We start from the raw sequence: 19,414 nt of genomic DNA on the forward strand, positions 1-19,414 counted from the left end.
ATGTCCTATTGTGCTGGTAATATTTTTTGTGATAAATCTAAAATAACAAAATTCCATTTGAATCATACATTAAGGAGGAAAAGAGGTAGTTAGAAATCTAACTTGAATCACGTGTATATGCATACTAATGTATTACCTTCACTTGCTGCATGTGAGTTTTCCCACTCTTTGCAAGAAGACAACTTACACAGGAGCCATATTTTATCTCTGGGAAACAGTTTCAAATGCTGTATTAGAGGAGAGTTTGGCTCAGTTCACTCATTTGAACAAGTCATAATGTAGTTTGTTCTTGGCTTAATACAATGGGGAAACAGACAGTGAATATATCATGGTTTGTTTCAGGATAGTAAACCAAAGTCTAAAAAACATTTCTGTTGGTTGGTTGTACTTGTGGTTTAATGTTCTGTACCAGCAGGGATACACAATAGCTTCCTCACTTATTTCTGTTTGTCTGCCCTGCCCAAATTTCCAATTAATCCATAGAAATGCAAGAGCAAACTAAAAAAAAGATAAAACAAACTATGAATTGACCAAAAAGGACATTATTATTTTGCTTATGTATAGTATTGATTATATGTTATTCAACAAGGGGTAGTTAAAAACAATTGACTAGGTTAACATATCATAGCAATATAGGATTTTAACCTAAGGTTTGTTGAATAAACCATAGTTGCTTGGCTTACATATAACACTAAGCTACAATGGGTAAGTTTACACATTATGCCATGGTAAAGCCACACAAAATTGCATTATGGCTTAGTGCATGTACAAGCCTTATTATTGTATGATAGGTTGGCAGAGGAATCATTTATGTGCTAACAGTGTCAGGGCATATAAAAATTGGCTTCCCATATAAAGTTCTGTTTGTACTGCTGTTTCTTTTGTCAATTTCTTTTAGATTGTCTACTACACAGGATTTAATGAGATCAGTTCCTCTGTGTGTTGGACAGAATCAATTGTTGCCAAAACATTATTTGTAGTATTATCATTCATAGTTAAGATTAATCACTTAGCTAACAATTTGCACCATATTCCATCCTGTCTCGTAGTCTTAAATTGTTTTGCCCTTGGCCTTCTGGTATCTTCTACTAGAAATTACTTGAGTGCTCTCTATGCTTTCAAATTTTACCCTATCATTATCCTTCCTTCATCCTTTCTGCAGATCGTTCATCTGAACACTATCAGTGAAAATTGCTACTTTTTTTTTGCCTTTCATTATATTGTTATAAATCTTGATACATTATATTGTTTCAATACAGTGATGTTTATACAATATTAATTGGAGATTATTAACATTCTATTATTTAGAAAATTTAGAGTGTTAAGAATAGAGAAGAGAAAAAAAGTGATCTATCAGTATTAATTTACAAGCATAAAATTATTTGACTTTTTCATCCATAGTTAAGTAGGACATTGAAAAAAAAGAACCACTGTGAATTTCATCAAAGTATTTGTTATATAATTAAGATTTCAATCTTAAACTGATTGCTTAATATTAAACATGTTAATAAAAAGAAAAAAAAGATACATGAAGCAAATTTAACAAGGATTAGAATACCAAAAAATAGGGGAGGAAAAGAAAAAGAAAAAAAGGAAATTAAAAAAGGAACTGTTGGGCTCCTGACTTCCCCCTTTTTATACATATGCTAATTTGCAGTATTTGTAGACATTTAGGCCCCCTTAGAAGCCAGACTGTAAGTGATTATATTTGCCATGCTGTGTGATGTGTTGTATGTATGGGAACCATTTTTGCTTACATTTGGTTAAACTTCTATCGTGTATATATACTGTTAGTTTTGCCATTGTTGCGTATTCTCCAAGTTTAAGTCCCAAACAGATATGGTTGGAATTATATCTTTCTTCTGTTATTGAGCAAAATTTATTCTCACTGTTGTAAACATATATCTCATTAAATTATTATGTTTCTTACTGATGTTTTCTGAGATTATACCTAGTAACAAAAATTGTATTTCAATTCAAATTTAAATTTCAAAATTTTCTGCATTGTACTATGTATGTCTTTCCAGTACTTTTGTGTTTTTTACATTTCCACCACATGTGGTAAAATGTTCCTTCTGTTTCATGGCATTTCCAACATTTATTATTGTACAGTTTGTCTATCTTAGATATTATTGATGGAGTTGTATACCATCTGTAGAACATTTTGTATGAATATTTCTTAAGGTTGTAACTTGGTATAAATTTTTTAAATTTAGTCCATAATTCCTTCCATTTCTGTGTTGTAACTATTTCTTTGAAATTTTGCATCTGTTTTGTCATACAGTTTTTTTGTTTGTTCTGTCTCTGTATCATATCTAAGTAAAAGTTTGTACAGGTACCCTAATATATGGTGTTGGTTTTCAAATTCTGTCTTTTTTCTTAATATCCCTCCTTCCTTCTTGAGATCTGATTTTCTCCTTATTTATATTATTTTGATATATTTCTTGATTGTTGCCTGTCAGCTGCAAACCAAAATATTTTGCTGAGTGGGCTATCTGACAACCAGATTCTTCTTGCAGAAAATTGATTATGTTAAAAATCTTGTAATTGTTTTTGTTTTCTGAACATTGATTTTATATCCAGAGTGTTCTCCATAATTATTAATTGTTTTCATTAAACTGTTTTATTGCCTTTTGTGGTTTTATGGTAGTTAATACTATACCTTCTGCATAACGTTTAAGCTTATATTCCTCTCCACAAATGTTGAGCCCTGTTACTCGTTTATCACCTTGGACTTTTTCTGCCAATATTTCTCTTGCAATGATAAGTAGTAAAGGGAAGAGTAGACATCCTTGCCTTGTTCCTTTACTGATTTGGAAATCTGCCAAGAGATTGTTGCTTTTTTACTGTTGGTATATACCTTTAACCCAGGCTTGAAACCCTTATCCAGGATTCATTTTATTTAGTACTGCCAGCATGAATTGCCACTGCAAGTTGTCAAAGGCTATTTTTCTCATCCCAAAAAATTAGTGCAGCTTCTTCTTTTTTGTTTATATGTTCTGTTGTATTGATTATAAACCTACTGTTGTCTTTTATATTTCTCTTTGAGATAAAACCAGTTTGGTCAATATGTATAATATCTGAAACACATTTCTTCAGTCTGTCAGCTAATATTATCATGAAAATCTTGTAATCTACATTCAGCAAGGGTATTGGTCTGAATTGCTCCTTGAGATTCACATTCTCTTCTGAAATGAAGGAAAATGATTGTCTTTCTCACATATATGCTGTCCTACTGAAACTCATATTGTCTTACCTTTAAGAGTGTTCTTATTTTTAAAAGTTGCTACATAAAATATGGCCTTTTATCCTTCCTGGATGGTACAAGCCAACTGACACTTCCTGCTGGTGGCCTGAACTGTGAATGCTGAAAGCCTTGCTTGTAGGAGTCAGTGATTCATCTCTTCAAGAGATCATCTTTATGTTAGGACCAGTTATAAGCCTGTGTCTAAGCTTTTCTTTTTTAAAATAGTGGTCAGCATATCACTGATAATGAGAGTATACTCTTGATTTTAGTGGACCATTTCAACAGATTTTGATAATGGTCCACATAATTCATTTTAAATCATTTTAGTTGGAAGCTTGGTACCAGTTTTCTTTTTTCTTTTTTTGTCTATCCATTTCCAAAGAACAATAAAAGCCATTTTGGTCCTATAGACATTGAAGAGTGTTACACAAGATTCAGTATTTGCACCAATACTATATGATATTTAAATTATTTAGAAGATTCAGTGTTGCTCTGCAACTGAGTATCAATTGCTGGTAATGATTCAAATTTCATTGACCAAAGTTTGTAACTGCTCCATACAGGTAGTCCTTGCTTAACAACCATTTGTTAAGTGACTGTTCAAAGATATGACAGCTCTGAATAAATGGTACTTACACCTGGTCCTCGAAGTTATGGCTGTTGCAGTGTCCCCACATTCACATGAACAAAATTCAGGTGCTTGGCAGCCCACCTGCATTTACAACTGCAGGATGCACTTTAGTTCCACCCACCTGCCTATCTCCTCCCCATCTCTGCCCTTTTGGCCATCCTGCACTCTGCCGCCTGCCGCCCTGTCCTCCACCACCCCCAGCTGACTTTCGCCATTTTCTTCTTCCCACTGCTGACAAGACACTCCTAGCAGCTGCCAGCAACTGCCTTGTGAAGGGCCAGGCCAGGCACGCCTCGCCAGCAGCAGAAGAAAGAAGATGGCAAAGGTCAGCTGGGGGCAGTAGAGGGCAGGGTGGCCAAAAGGGCAGAGATGGGGGGGAGATAGGTGTGGTGGGAGTTGAAGTGGAGGCAAGCACAGCAAGGCAGGAGAAGCATGAGGTCCTTGCCTAATGATGGCAGGGTCTTGGCCTGATGACTGCAACTGGGACTACTGAAACAGCTGCCAGTAAGTGGTGTGGTCACATAATGTTTTGCTTAATGACCACATCGCTTAGCAATAGAAATTCCAGTCCCAATTAGGGTCATTAAGCGAGAGGAACTATTGCTTGAGCTGATGATCTGCTGAATAGGATAAACAGCCTGAAACTGAATCTAGACAAATCAGGAATTATGCTGATGGGCACTTGCAAGAACTAGATTGACAGTTTCATTTTCTCAATTTGAATAGGTACAGGACATTGGAATTCTTTAGGAGCTGGTATGCTTAGCTAATGTTTTACCAACTGCATTGAATGTTTAGAATATGTGCTATCTTGGGCAGAGGCAATATGCTAATCTGATTTTTAAAAAAAGACTTGTAATATGCTTGATGTTAGGCTGCCCTTGAAATCTTCTAGAAGAGATAAATAAGCTGGAGGGTAGCTCTGTACTAACTCTTCTTTCTCTTTCCTCTCCCCCAACTATTCCTTGAAATTCTTCCAGTCCAGGGAGCTGTGTAGGCTCTTTACAACATTCATTTTTCCAGCTATTGTAGTCTTTCTTTCATCAGGTTCCTGTATTTCTTTAGTTCCTGCCAAGGTGTTACTTTAGCAGTCAGCACTTCATCATCTACACTTTCCATGCTGGATAAGAAGAAAAAATAAAGAGCATAAGTCCTCACTCTTCCTTTCAACCCAACCATCATTTTACTAAAATAAGGAAATGCATTCAGCATGGGAAAGCAGTGCGGATGAGCCTCTTGACATATTAATTGGTCTCTCTGGGTACAATGAAACCCTGCATGCAATCTCTGCATATTTACCATATATTTATCTATATAATTACACCCATTTCTTGATGCAAATGTTTACCAAGTAGGTTTCAAGTTGTGCAGTCATCCTTTAATGTGCAAGATTTCAGCTTGCAAGTGCTTTGACAAATGGTTGCAATAATGATTTTTGCCCTGGAAGTTTTAAAGATTTTTTTCTATGGTGGCTGTTAACAGTGTGTGTGTGTGTGTGTGTGTGTGTGTGTGTGTTAGAAACTTCTAACCATTCATTAAAACCTGATCCATTTTGGAACATATTAAATTGTTTTGGTGGGGCAAATCTGATTTTTAGGAACTTGTTTTAGCTGTATGTATTGTGTTTTTTTTTCTTGGAACATTGCTGTTAAAATTGATTTAAAAGTTTAAATAACAAAATTGCCTGAATTTGTAATGGGAAGTAAACTCTTCTTCAAGTCTGAGTTCAGCTTGTGGTGACTTCATGGATATGTCTGTGTAGTTTTCCTGGGAATATTATGGAAGTGGTTTGCTATTACCTTCTTTGGGGATTTTTTCAAAACTTCCCAGACTAGCCCTTAATTCTGTTATTTCCTGCTGGTCTTCTATCCAAGCAGCAACCAAAAGGAAGAACAATTTACCAGAGTGCCCAAGGCTATTAAAAACATAAACATAAAGAAATCAGTGTTAATTGTATCAAGTTAAATTAAATTGCATGTGTTATTAAGTATTTAAATTAAATTAAAAATTTATACATTCCCTTGTATCTTAATTGATTTCTCTCTCTAGGTTATTTGCTTTTACACACACCTTATTTAGGCCAGCAAAATGAATGAATAAGTATGGGAGCAAAACTAATCAACAAGGAAGATTCATTTGATTTTTTTTTTTTTTTGCCTACTGTTCATAGTTCACTTCTGAATTAAGCTTTCCTTCATCATCTCATGCCCCTGGCATGAATGGAATACTGTATTTGTATACATGTACATACCTCCTGATCATCATGCAGCATCTGACACAGTTCTTGGAATCAAGGAAATTGCTTAGCCATACTCCCATCCAAAATAACCTGTTGCACATTCATGATTTAAACCTACTGTTTTAGAACTAAGATATTGCTCACATTCTAATATATTTCATTTAGGTCCCTTCTCTGCTTTCTATTTCTATTCAATTTCATCTTTTTTAGAGAAAAGTAGGAAAATATATCTATTGTATTCAGGTAGCATTCTCAAATGGAAGGCTAGACACATAATATCCATTTAGGTACTTGCCATCAAGCATACTGGTGAAGCTATTGCCTACCATCCTCTCTCTACCCACCTAGAAGCATATCCATTTTTCATAAGATTTAAATGGAACTTAGAGGCCATCTAATCTAGTCAATACAGGATCTAGTCAATACAGGATCCACTAGAGCATCTTTGACAGATGTTCATCCAGACTCTGTTTGAAGACCTCTAGCAAGGGAGAATTTACCATTTTATATGACAGCCTGTTCCACTTGATGTCTAACCTGAACCTTCTCCTTTGTAATTTTAACTATTGGTTCTGCCCTCTGCGGTACCAAAATGAGCACTCTTTGTTTTGTCAGACAACCCTTCAGATATTACTGCTGTCATATCTTCCCTCAGTCATCTTTTCTGTAAGCTAAACATACCCAGATCTTTTAACCATTCTTCATAGGACTTGATTTCCAGACCTCTCAGTGTCTTGACAGCCCTCCTCTGAACTTACTTCAATTTGTCACTGTCATTTATGAACCATGGTGTTCTGAGCTGGAGACAGTACTCCAAATGAGGTCTGGTCACAGTCACAATTACTTTCCATGATCTGGACTCTGTGCTTCTGTGGATGCACCCCAAGATAGCGTGTGCTTTTTTAGCAGTTGCATTACATTGCTAACTCATGTTTGTGGTCATGCAAGCCAGGTCTTACCCATCCTATAATTGTGCCTTATAGTTTTCCTATACATGCAGAATTTTGAATTTTCTCAATTAAATTGTTCATTTCAGCCCACTGCTCAAGTCTGTCTTGATTTTTTTGAATCTCTCTTTTATGTAAAACATTAGCCACCCTTCCCAATTTTGTATTGTCTGCAAACTTTATAAACGTCTCTTTAATTCCCTTATTCAGGTCACTGATAAAAATGTTAAACAGTGCATGACTTAAGACAGTGGCCTGTGGCATTCCACTCAATATTTCTTTTCAAGTTGAAGTTGAAATAATTCAGGAGCGCTCTTTGAGTACAGTCATTCAGTCACCTGTGAGTTTAACAGTACTATTATCTAGGCCATGTTTTGCCATTTTATTAATGCGAATATAATGAGGTATTCTGTCAAAAGCTTTACTGAAATCCAGATATACTATGTCTACACCATTATTCTGACCTACTAAGTTTATAACTGTCACAGATAGAGATTGGGTTGATCTGGCACAATTTCTTTGTAACAAATCCATTCTAACTCCTGCTAGTTGTAACACACCAATCCAAGTGCTTATAAACATACCGCTTGATAATCATTTTAATGAACTTGTCCAGCATAAATATCAAGCTGGCAAGTCTGTAGTTTCCTGTGTCTTCCCCTTTTCTGAAGATCGGGATGACATTTGCTATCCCCCAGGCTTCTGTGACCTCATCAGTACCTCAGGAGTTCTTAAAGTTTACCAGAAGTGTTTCTATAATCACCTTTCTTAGTTCCTTCAGTTCCCTGAGATATAGAAGTGGTTCTCGGATTACAACCACTTGTTCAGCAATTGTTCAAACCTACAAGGTGCTAAACAAGTGGTAGTTACGACTGGTCTTCGGAGTTCCGGCCATTGCAGCATTCCCTCGGTCACATGATTGCAATTTCTAATGTTCCCTGCTGGCTTCCCACAAGCAAAGTCATTGGGGAAGCTGGCAGGTAGTCAGAAGTCATGCTCACGTAAGGTCTTCCTTAATGACCTGCATGGTCCTTGCTTAATGACAGCAACTGGGACTACCGGAACTGCTGTTACTAAGCAGCATGGTCATGTGACATTGTGCTTTACAACCGTGTCACTTAGCGACAGCAATTCTGGTCCCAATTGCCATTGTAAACCGAGGACTACGTGTAATCCATCTGGCCCCAAAGACTTGAATTTGTTTAAATTAGCTAAGTTCTCATGCTTCTCCGTATCTATCCTAAATTGCAATTTCTTTGTTCTCCTAGTGGCATAATGACCAACTAGGGCTCTATTTCCCTTTGGAAAAAAAAGACAAGCATAAAAGAAGAGTTCAGAAGTTTTGCCTTCTCACCATCATCAATTCACCACTTTCTTTGTTTTTTAATTGTTTGCAGAAGTTTCATTACCCAACACCAGACAAACAATCAGGCAGAAAACAATACCCTAATCATGGAACTACCAAGGAGAAAATCACACCCCCACCAAAACTGGTAGGGCAAACTACTGCATATAAACAGGGAGCAAATCCCACATTTACTCACACTGATGATGTTACCTAGTTGGGTAATGAAATGTCTGCAAACAACCAAGCTCAGAGAGCACCAAGGACTCATAGTTCAACCCTGAGCTACATATATTCTCTTCTATTAGAATCTTGAAATGCTATCAAAGCAGTTTATTGGATCAACTTATACCTAGTATAATTAAGATAGAATTATTCTGAGTCTGTTTCTCATATTCCACCCCACCTCCCCTGGACTGCAGAATCTTTTCTATAACAGCCCATGTCCTTCCTGTAATGGTCTTGCTCCCTCCTCTGTTTTCTTAGGGTCTGTTAGACATTCCATCATAGTTGTCATGGCCCAGGACTCAGATTCTGAAGAAGCTGCTTCAGCTGAACCTGTGGAACGTCAGTCTTAAGAGACACAAAGCCAAGAATCACCTGAGGTTGATCAAACACAGGCACCACCTGAACAGCTGGAACGATCAAATGATAATGACATAAGCTTCCAAGTCTTCACACCAGGCAAGTAGAGTGGAGAACAGAGCAGACATTCTGTGAGGCTCCTTGCCAAGCAAGGGAGTAATTTTTTTAATTAAAGACAGCTGGCTGCAGCCTGATTTAAGAGGCAGCCCTGACCCGTGTTCCTTTGTTAGAACAACTGTCTGATCTTCTACTCTGCTGCTCCTGTGAATCTTGCTTGTGAAACTCTGACCTTAGACTGGCTGACAAACCTGACTTGGCTGTCTGAACTTTGGACTGGGTTTTGACTACTCTTCTGTGTACTCCTGTTGAAAGTGAAACCATTCAGGCAGGCTTTCTTTCCAAGAGACTTCATTGCTTTACATTTCTTCCCTTGTCTGCTGTTATCTGCTCAGCCTTGAGTAAATTGCTTTCTTCACCTACACCACCAACTGTGCAACTTCCTCACGTACACCTCACCAACTGTGTGTGAGTTTAAGACTTGAAACAGGACAATAGTTCCTCCTCTGGATATCACAAATTCAAGAATAGCATGATTAATTTTCCCCTAAATATAAAATATACAAAATACAATCAATTTCAGATGCAAAAGCTGCTAGAAATAATTGGACATGCCACAGAAAATAAGCCTAACATCCTGATAATGTGTTCTAGTTTACTGATTCCTACTGCTTTGTGATTCAGTGGTTATTTGGATAAACCTTGCTTCCTGCAGATTTAAGCAGTTAATCAGAGGTGTATGAGCAATGATCCTTTGCTGCTTTGATTTCTTGGAGGCTTCAGGGGTCCAATCCAGAATTTCCTCCCTCATCTCCCTTCTTTCTCCCAGGAGATCAGTGCTCTCTGAGGCTTGTCCAGTCCCCATCTTCTCCTTCTCTCACACATCTTGCCTTTCTTCCTGGCCTGTCTCTAGACCAAAGCTTTTTATCAGAACAGGTAAGTTGGAGGAATCTCATTTTGGGCTTACCTGGGCAAGCTGCTCCTCCCTCCGGGCAGGGATTCCAAAAATGACTGAACTTTTTCTTTCTCTAGCCAGAAGGGAGAGGTTTTAGATAATTTCCCTGTCTGCATATTATCAGGCATATTTTATTAGTAAGGGAGACAGGGGACATCTTTTCCCTTCTCCAAGAAGTAATTATTAACTTTTATCCCTGCTTCCACAGTGAGAAATTGGGTGTGTCTGGGCCCTGGCAGACAATTACTGTGGATAGGGAGGAAACTCCTCTACTCTTAAGTGTACCTTGAATGAAAGGGGCTTGTCCATTTACTATAGCATGTTAGTTGGTTCTCTGAATTATTGTTCTGGTTTTGAAAATGAATTCAAACATACTACTTGTCTATATGGAGATGCATATACTAAAATTTGGATTGGAAACTCCTCATTGGTGAATAGTTTGATATTATCTTAAATGTTATTGTCTGAAGTAAAGGCATTCAAGTCAGTTGGACAGCATTACAATGAACACTGGCTTCAATTACAATTTACTATTTCAGAATATTTTTATGATAATTTGGAAATAACAGTCTTTAAAGAAAGAAATAAGAGAATTGAAAGTAACTAAAATGGATTGGGCCATCACAAGTCAGAGTAGTTAGCTGATCTTGACTGATCTCTGAAGCTAAGTAGGTCTGCTCTGGTTTGTACTTAAATAGAGGATTACTAGGGAATTCCAGGGCTGTTGGCTAGACTGGAAAGTTTAAAAATTCCAGAAAAAGGCATGGCAAATCACCTTTTTAACACTGCTGAGAAACCTGTATGAATGCAGTGACCAAGAGTGGAGTTTTACTTGATGGAGTGTTTATCTTACCATAAAAATGAGTGCTTTTGTTACAAATGGTGTATAAAAACTGCAGTGTTAAATTCTTTAGATGGGAACTAGAGTAATGTCCTATAAATTTTTTATAGTTAATGATACATTTCTTGGAGCAGATGAAACCAAATGTTTGTTCTGTATTTGCTTCAGGTCCTGGGTTAGCCCAGAATGGCTGCAGTGTCATATGATCAGTTGTTAAAACAAGTAGAGGCATTAAAAATGGAGAACTCAAATCTTCGACAAGAACTGGAAGATAATTCAAATCATCTTACAAAACTGGAAACTGAAGCATCTAATATGAAGGTATGAAAAATAATTTTACTTTAAAAGCACTTTGGGACTGTGGTTCAGGTTGTGTGGTTACATGAATTTTTCCCATAATGCAATGGATATTCAACTTTGTGCTTTTAGATAATTGATTTTCCCTTTAAAAATCCCTGTTGTTCCAGACCTATTTCATATACATACATACATACGTACATGTTACATATATGATACCTATATGTTACAATTTCTTAAGTATAATAGTTGGCGATTGTGCCGTAGTAATGGTGGAGAGCTGCTGCTTCATATTCTTTGTGTCTGTACTTTAGGAAAACATGTTCTAATGCTTCAATTTCATCAGAGGCACAGGGGCATCTTCTGTGTATAAAGGGTGTCTGATTATATCTACTGTCTATTATTGCAGAGGGAAAGGCATTGAAGTGTGTTCCAGGAAAGGCACAGTGATATTTGGAATTGAGTAATTTGTATAGGTATTGTGCAGGTTGCAGCTTCTGAGTTTTTAAATTTTATATCTTATCTCCTTTTTGGGACTATATTTTTTTAGTATTACATATCAGTCCCAACATTTGACTAGGAGTAAAGCAGTCTCAGTGGGCTCCTGCATTCCTCTTTGTAAATTGCTCCACACGTTATTTTAAGCCCCAATTTGGTAGGACTGTCTGAAGCTGCATTGGCTTTTTCTTCTTTTTTAACTTTTTAGAACTTAAAGCTCAAAAACTTAGTTTTAATAATTTAATAATGAAGGAATTCTAGGGAACAGAGCATAAGTAGAAGGTTAAGTTTACTTGTAATACGGCGTTTTTGTTTGTAAGTAAATGGCAAGGATCAGCAAGGCAGCATGAGTTCTTTGCCAAGCACTTTTATGATAGAATGCTGACTTTTTCTGCTGGTTTTTAAAATCTTATCCATGGAACTGTAAGATGTGGTTGGTCTTGCAAACACTAGTGTAAATTAAGTGCAATTGCTCAGCATGAGGTGCCTTTCTCAGAAACAAGGGAAAGGGAGAAGGGAGACAGCGAAAGTCACTTTTCCCAGGGTAACATTTACAGTTGTGAAGAAACACCACTGGTCCCTGTCTGGGTAGCTGGGTACTAAAGCAGGCAAAAAGCTTAGACTGGACTTTTTTTTTTTTTTTTAACGCAAAGAGCCTGTGGTTACACTGAATCAGCCATTATTTAATGCTGGGGAACTAGAACAGGAAGCTCAGACGTACCCTAAACTCAAGACTAAAGAAAATAAGGATTCCACACAACCTGATATTACCTCTTCCTTGGAAGAGATTCAAAACTATAGCTGTCCCATCAACCATGCAACAGTGGCTGGTAGTCTAACTATAATGGACATCCTCACCAAACAGGTCGACACCGTGTCAGACCTCCTTGAGAGACTGGATTATATGGACCAAAAAATTGAGGACCTAATTAAAAATGTAGGCCCCCTTCATGAGGAGCAAAGGAGAAAATACTTAGGAGCATTATAACCACTAGCCTCCCAGCACTTAAACCATCATAAGGTTATCCATCACAAAAAGCAGAAGGAGGCTGCAAAGCAACCAAGTAGTCCTCTGCTTAGGAAATTTTTAGTACAGTTGGAACTGCTGGAGTAACACAAACTTAAGTGATTTGATCTCTATGCCAATTATTACAATGCAGGAAGGTGCAATTTGATATTCACTCAGTGTTTTGGCCTCCAAATGTCATTTTTTACAAAAAAACTGGTAATCTCTTTTTATCAGCCCATATTCCAGGAAAACTTACCCAACTATGTAATGAGCTGCTCACACCTCAAATATAGTACAAAAAATGTTTTCAGTGTTTGCCAACCTTTAAGGACTGCTTGTGAATCAGAGGATATAGGTAGGGTTAGGGTAAGTAGCAAAGAAAAAAGTCAAGGAACAGAAAGTGCTGACAATCCCATCTTTATCACAGAAGCTGAAGGTGCAATTAAGAATACTAACTACCATCAGGCATATAATGGCCCCCAAAGAGAATTCTTTCAGAATCTCTCCAAACAGGAGGGGAAAGATGGATTTGGCAAAGAACATTGGGAGACTCCAAGGCTATGCATGAATCACTCAAAACTTTTGGAATTCCCAGCCTCAAGTCACAGAAGCAGCCAGTATTGTTACCAGCTCACCCCCTCAAGGAGGCAATCAGTTTCCTGCAGTCCTCCCACAATATCTCTAAGGAGGAAGACTGGGGAAATCCTGAACTACCACCCTATACCACACCATCAGAGAAGGGAAACTATACATCCTCAAGGAGAGAGTCTGTTTCCTCCCCACTGGAGCAAGAGATTACATATTGACACCTGTACACCTACTTTGCTCCAGAAATGGAGTCCCTTCTTAAGGGCCCCTACTCAGGGTAGCATATCTCCACTCAAATCCCTAACAACAGGAGTTGTCTCTGCCTTCCCTAAGGCTACCCCGATATGTATATCAAATAGAGGGGAAGAGACATTCCCACCCCTGCAGTCTGAGTCCTCAAAAGCACCTACTGAAACTACTGTCTTGGAACATTCCAGGACGGTTAGCTAAAATCTACAAATCTGTCTTTTATATTTTTTCCCAAGAATTTGATATTCTGATGTTGCAGGACATTTTGATTTACATCAATGATTTCTGTGCTTGTCTTAATATGGTCTTGCCAAGGAAAGGGTAGGATTAAGGGATGCATGGGTCTTTTAGTTTCAGCCAACTTGCCAGCTAATGTAGTTCAGCTTCCCTTTCATGCTGTGGTGGCTGTGCTTGAAATTTTAATCAACATGTAATACTATGGACAGGTGAAACTCGAAAAATTAGAATATCGTGCAAATGTTCATTTATGTCAGTAAGGCAACTCAAAAGGTGAAACCAATATATGAGATAGACGCATTATATGCAAAGCGAGATATGTCAAGCCTTACTTTGGTATAATTGTGATGATTATGGCATACAGCTTATGAAAACCCCAAATTCACAATCTCAGAAAATTAGAATATTACATGACATCAATAACACAAGGATTGGAAATAGAACAATATCAGACCTCTGCAAAGTATAAGCATGCATATGTACTCAGTACTTGGTTTGGGCCCCTTTTGCAGCAATGACTGCCGCAATGCGGCGTGGCATGGATGCTATCAGCCTGTGGCACTGCCGAGGTGTTATGGAAGACCAGGATGCTTCAATAGCGGGCTTCAGCTCCGCTGCATTGTTCGGTCTCATGTCCCTCATCTTTCTCTTGGCAATGCCCCATAGATTCTCTATGGGGTTCAGGTCAGGCAAGTTTGCTGGCCAATCAAGCATAGTAATCCCATGGTCATTGAACCAGGTTTTGATACTTTTGGCAGTGTGGGCAGGTGCCAAGTCCTGCTGGAAAATGAAGCATCCCCATAAAGCTCGTCTGCAGAAGGAAGCATGAAGTGTTCCAAAACCTCCTGGTAGACAGCTGCGTTGATCCTGGACTTAATGAAGCACAGTGGACCAATACCAGCAGATGACATGGCTCCCCAAATCAACACAGACTCTGGAAACTTCACACTGGACTTCAAGCATCATGCATTGTGTGCCTCTCCATTCTTCCTCCAGACTCTGGGTCCTTGGTTCCCAAATGAGATGTAAAAGTTGCTCTCATCAGAAAAGAGGACTTTGGACCACTGGGCAACAGACCAGTTCTTTTTTTCTGTAGCCCAGGTAAGACGCTTCTGACGTTGTTTGTTGTTCAGGAGCGGCTTGACGAGGAATACGACATTTGAAGCCCATGTCCAGGATCCGTCTGTGTGTGGTTGCTCTTGATACACTAACTCCAGCCTCAGTCCACTCCTTGTGAAAGTCCCCAACACTTTTGAATGGCCTTTTCCTGACAATCCTCTCCAGGCTGCGGTCATCCCTGCTGCTTGTGCACCTTTTTCTACCACACTTTTCCCTTCCACATAACCTTCTATTGATGTGCTTTGATACAGCACTTTGGGAACATCCAACGTCTTTTGCAATTACCTTTTGGGTCTTTCCCTCCTTATAGAGGGTGTCAATGATGGTTTTCTGCACAACTGTCAGGTCAGCAGTCTTTCCCATGCTTGTGATTCCTACTGAACCAGCCTGAGAGACCATTTAAAGGCTCAGGAACCCTTTGCAGCTGTTATGGATTCATTAGCTGATTAGAGTGGGACAGTTTGAGCCTAGAATATTGAACCTTTTCACACTATTCTAATTTTCTGAGATTGTGAATTTGGGGTTTTCATAAGCTGTACGCCATAATCATCACAATTATACCAAAGTAAGGCTTGACATATCTCACTTTGCATGTAATGCGTCTATCTCATATATTGGTTTCACCTTTTGAGTTGCCTTACTGACATAAATGAACATTTGCATGATATTCTAATTTTTCGAGTTTCACCTGTATAAAACTGTACTTATCCCACTTATACCTGCATAAACAGTAGAAAACTTTGGAGTGAGGGGGATGTATATATTGCCTATTATATAGAACAATACCCTCATGCACATGCAGTAATTGGAGGCAACTTTTACATGCACCTGGCAGCTAATGATGTTGATCTGTATAGGCATTTCCATCAGTGGCCTGATGCTCAAATGGCACTGCCCCCTCAACTCATTTCTAGGGTTTCTCTGTACTCTATGTATAACTTAGCAGGCATGTGGTTGGCCTGGGTGAGCTACAAAACAAGACCTCTAATTTTTAAATGGACAATTTACATTCTGATCAGGTTCCAAATTCTCAGCAATTGATTGTCATAACCTCTCGTAGTCTGTCTTCCAGCATTAACCATTTGAAATATTACCAAGAACAGAGAGTGACTACCTGCCTCTTATCTTTAGTTTTATACAGGGCATGGCCCTGCCAGATTCTCCTAGGACTTCCCTCCTTAGTTGCTGCTGGTGCTGGGGAGCTGATGCATAAACGGATCAGGCACCCAAGTTAGGAAATTGCGAACAGGCTTGGCTGAGAAAAATGGAAGTCTAAGGGAAGCTGTCTGTCTGTCTATCTAACTATCTAATTGCAAAATGTAGTAAAGAGCATCCTGTGGCAAAAATATTTCTGGGCACTGTGTTTTTTTTTCCTCTTGGTATTCAGAAGCTGTTGAGTTGGAGAATCATCCTAGGCACTGACTTTGTAAAGTTGTGCTTAAATTCTACTTTTTAATACCTGTTAAAATAGGCAAGTATGTCCTTATTTTTCTATTAGATGCTGAACTATAGTAATTTTTAATATCAGATACCATAATGTAAAAATATGATAAAGAATATTTTGATTAAACTTTAAACTTGTGCTGGCCTGCTTTTTGCCTTACAGTAGTAATATTATGTATATTGCATTATGATATTAGCTGAATATAACTTTATAATTTCTAAGAGACCTCAGTGATTGCTATATATGGATCTGAAAGGCAAAGAGCTGCTCATAAATTAATGGAGATATATTCTGCATAAGGAAAACTATAAAGAAACTTTGACTGATTCATTTGTCATAATGATTGTAGTGATCCTATATTCAAGCTCCCTGACAGCTTGCCATCATTTTCAGACTGAGGGGGATGAATCTTCAGCAGAAAAATTTATTGCTCTTTTTTTATAGAAATCTGAGACTAAAATTAGTTAAGGGGTGTTTAATAGTCCAGACAGCTCCTCCAGAAAAGGTAGACTTGATCTGGGTGTACATAAGGAGTGGGCAACTACTGGGTCCAGGGCTTAACGCATCCTGCAATTGTGTCTTTGTAGCTTCTACATCCCTTTTTGTTTCTGCTGCTAAAATTAAGTTTTGAGGTAGGAAGTACATATAAATCAAATTATAAAGCCTTAAACTAGGGACAACAAACTGAGAAAAGAGACACCCAAATCTCAGTCCAGAAAATCCCAGACCCACCTACTTCCATGATACAGCTGTGCAAATCTTACTGGTCTATTAAATGCAGTGCTTGCCCCTCCTGCAACTTTTAAGTGTGTCCCTCCAGCTGGCAAAAGATTGACTTTGTTTTTGGTAAGAACCACCTATTTTTTTTCTCTGCTTCAGTGCAAAAAGGGTGAAAAGAAGCTTGTGGGTTCAATACTACATGACCAAGAAATTTTGTGTATATTGGTCATGCAACTACCAAACTACCTCCTGCCTTTTTTCAAATTCAGAACAAAGAAGGGTAAGATGGAGATCACAATGCAGCTGTAGAGTTTGATCCTATATCAACCCTTATTTCTGCATATTCAAAATATGCAGTTTTTGGGTGGTTTTTTGATCACTGCTCAGTACTGTAGTGATTTTCTGAATTTTTACTTTTCTGCAAGAGTTACAAGATGTCATGTCTTTAACAGCTGCTCACTAGAAGATTTCCATTGAATAATAACCAAGGCAAGAAACATTGGTACAGAGTATTCTTGAGGAATTGAGGAAGATAAATCTGTGGCTCTTGTCTTCCTTGGAGCATTTATTAAGCAAATTCACCCCCAGTTTCCCAGATTTATGAAGTATTGGCAGCAAAACAGTGTGTCAAAAGAAGATAATACTGGAATCCTCATGAGACAAATATTAATCGCCAAGCAAACATTATAGAAAAATCATCACTTGGATGTAATTCCGTTTTTGAAATGGTTTTATCATTCTTCTACTTAATTGACCGGTGCTCAGCATCAGGATTGGAGAAATCAGATTTGAAACATGTGCTTTGCACTTTAAATCTGATGATCATATGTATAACAAGAGGTGAACAACAATGCATATATAAAGAGATTAAAAAATGTGTACCAGTGTGCAACATATTATCACAAATCATTTTTAATTACTAGTTGTACATCGTTTAGGGATGTGTGTAGGGCTGCCTCTTCATCAATATTGGTTTATGATCCAAAAGCAGCTGTGCTTTTTGAAACACCTTTCCTGAAGTTAGGGTACCCATTAAGTTAGGAACTTGATGGACTGTGATACATGGACTTGCTGCAGAAAAGGAAGAAATCATTGGGGATTGGTAGCTGCATTTTCTGAGAACAAAACAGAATGAAGAATTATGTGAATTCATATTTTAAAATATTTTTAAAAGCACCAAGAAGGATGATGCTCAGTGCCTTCAACGTCCTATGAAATAATCAAGATGTCAATTAAAAGAAAGATTGGGTGGGTGGAGTTGAGTAGATGGCCAACTTGGTCTTATTATTATATGTTAGGATAAAGTTGAGGGAGAGATGAATCCATGTCATAAATTAAACCAAAATAACAAGAACATTCTCCCTGCTGAATAATGAAACATCCAGTTAAGAATCCAGATTGTAACTTCGAATTTAAATACTCACATCACTTTCTGCTTTTTCTATCAGTGTATTTTACCTAGCAGTTGAGAACAATAATTTTGATTTTAACACATTAATAGGATTTTCATAATATTTTATTGTAATGCACGTGAACTGATCTATTTTCATTTTAAAAGCAGAATGTGTATTCTTATGTACATATTGCATGGTGTAAAAGCATTTAGGTATATATGCATTTCTTGAAAAGTTATCTATCTGTACTGAAAAATAAGCAATCGCTATTGGAAATTAAAGATGTGCAGCATTTTCTATTATGAAATTTCTCATTCTAAATAAAATAATTCTGTAGATGTTCCTGCCAAATTCAAAAGATGTGTTTGAAAGTAGGAGCACTACAAAATAGTAACCTTTGTACTTCATTATTGCTTAATTTTTTGAATAATACTATTCCTTATATTCCAGGAGGTATTGAAGCAATTGCAAGGAAGTATTGAAGATGAGGCAATGGCTTCATCTGGTCAGATTGATTTGCTGGAACGTCTTAAAGGTAAATGTGGAAGAAGGTTACAACAGTTAGCAAAGCAGATGTTGTCTATGAATTCTTTCTGTGAGATCATGGAGGGCTGATATTGAGCCAAAGGCATATATTTTTTTCTTTAAAAAAAAAAAAAGGCTTCTCAAATAGTCATCCAAATGTGGTAACACTGGCAACGTAGGTTTCATACCTACAAGGTTTATATGGTTAGACATAGTAATACTTAGTACTGAATAAATTAATTCTTATTCTTGCAACTTGAAAACATTTATTCCTTTCGTGAGATGCCTAATAAAATATTATTTCATAGAAGGGAAATGGACTGCCAGTTGGCTGAATAATTCAACCCTAATTGATACTCATTTTAATTTACTAGGAAAATATTTTGTCTTTAGGAAGTACTATATTAGAAAATTTGTTGCCTGCTTTATCTTTATCTGGAGGAGAAATTCACTAAACTGTATTGAAAAATTAGAGCAAGTAGGTAAA

At 37.5% G+C, this 19,414-nt stretch overlaps 1 protein-coding gene across 2 annotated transcripts in view; it reads left to right on the forward strand.

Moving 5' to 3' along the window:
- APC (APC regulator of Wnt signaling pathway) overlaps nt 1-19,414 on the forward strand; it is an 83,860-nt gene that overhangs the window by 18,642 nt on the left and 45,804 nt on the right. For both annotated transcript variants that reach the window (XM_015888315.3, XM_007429575.3), the window contains exons 3-4: nt 11,016-11,168; nt 18,853-18,937. In XM_015888315.3, the coding sequence (XP_015743801.1) occupies nt 11,034-11,168; nt 18,853-18,937 (220 nt within the window). In that variant the 5' untranslated portion in view covers nt 11,016-11,033. The remainder of the gene's footprint in view (nt 1-11,015; nt 11,169-18,852; nt 18,938-19,414) is intronic.

Source organism: Python bivittatus, unplaced genomic scaffold (genome assembly GCF_059951505.1).
Source record: "Python bivittatus isolate LINGU-HERP-01145 unplaced genomic scaffold, Pbiv_v1 ctg000850_np1212, whole genome shotgun sequence".
In the NCBI taxonomy this organism is placed as follows: Eukaryota; Metazoa; Chordata; class Lepidosauria; order Squamata; family Pythonidae; genus Python; species Python bivittatus.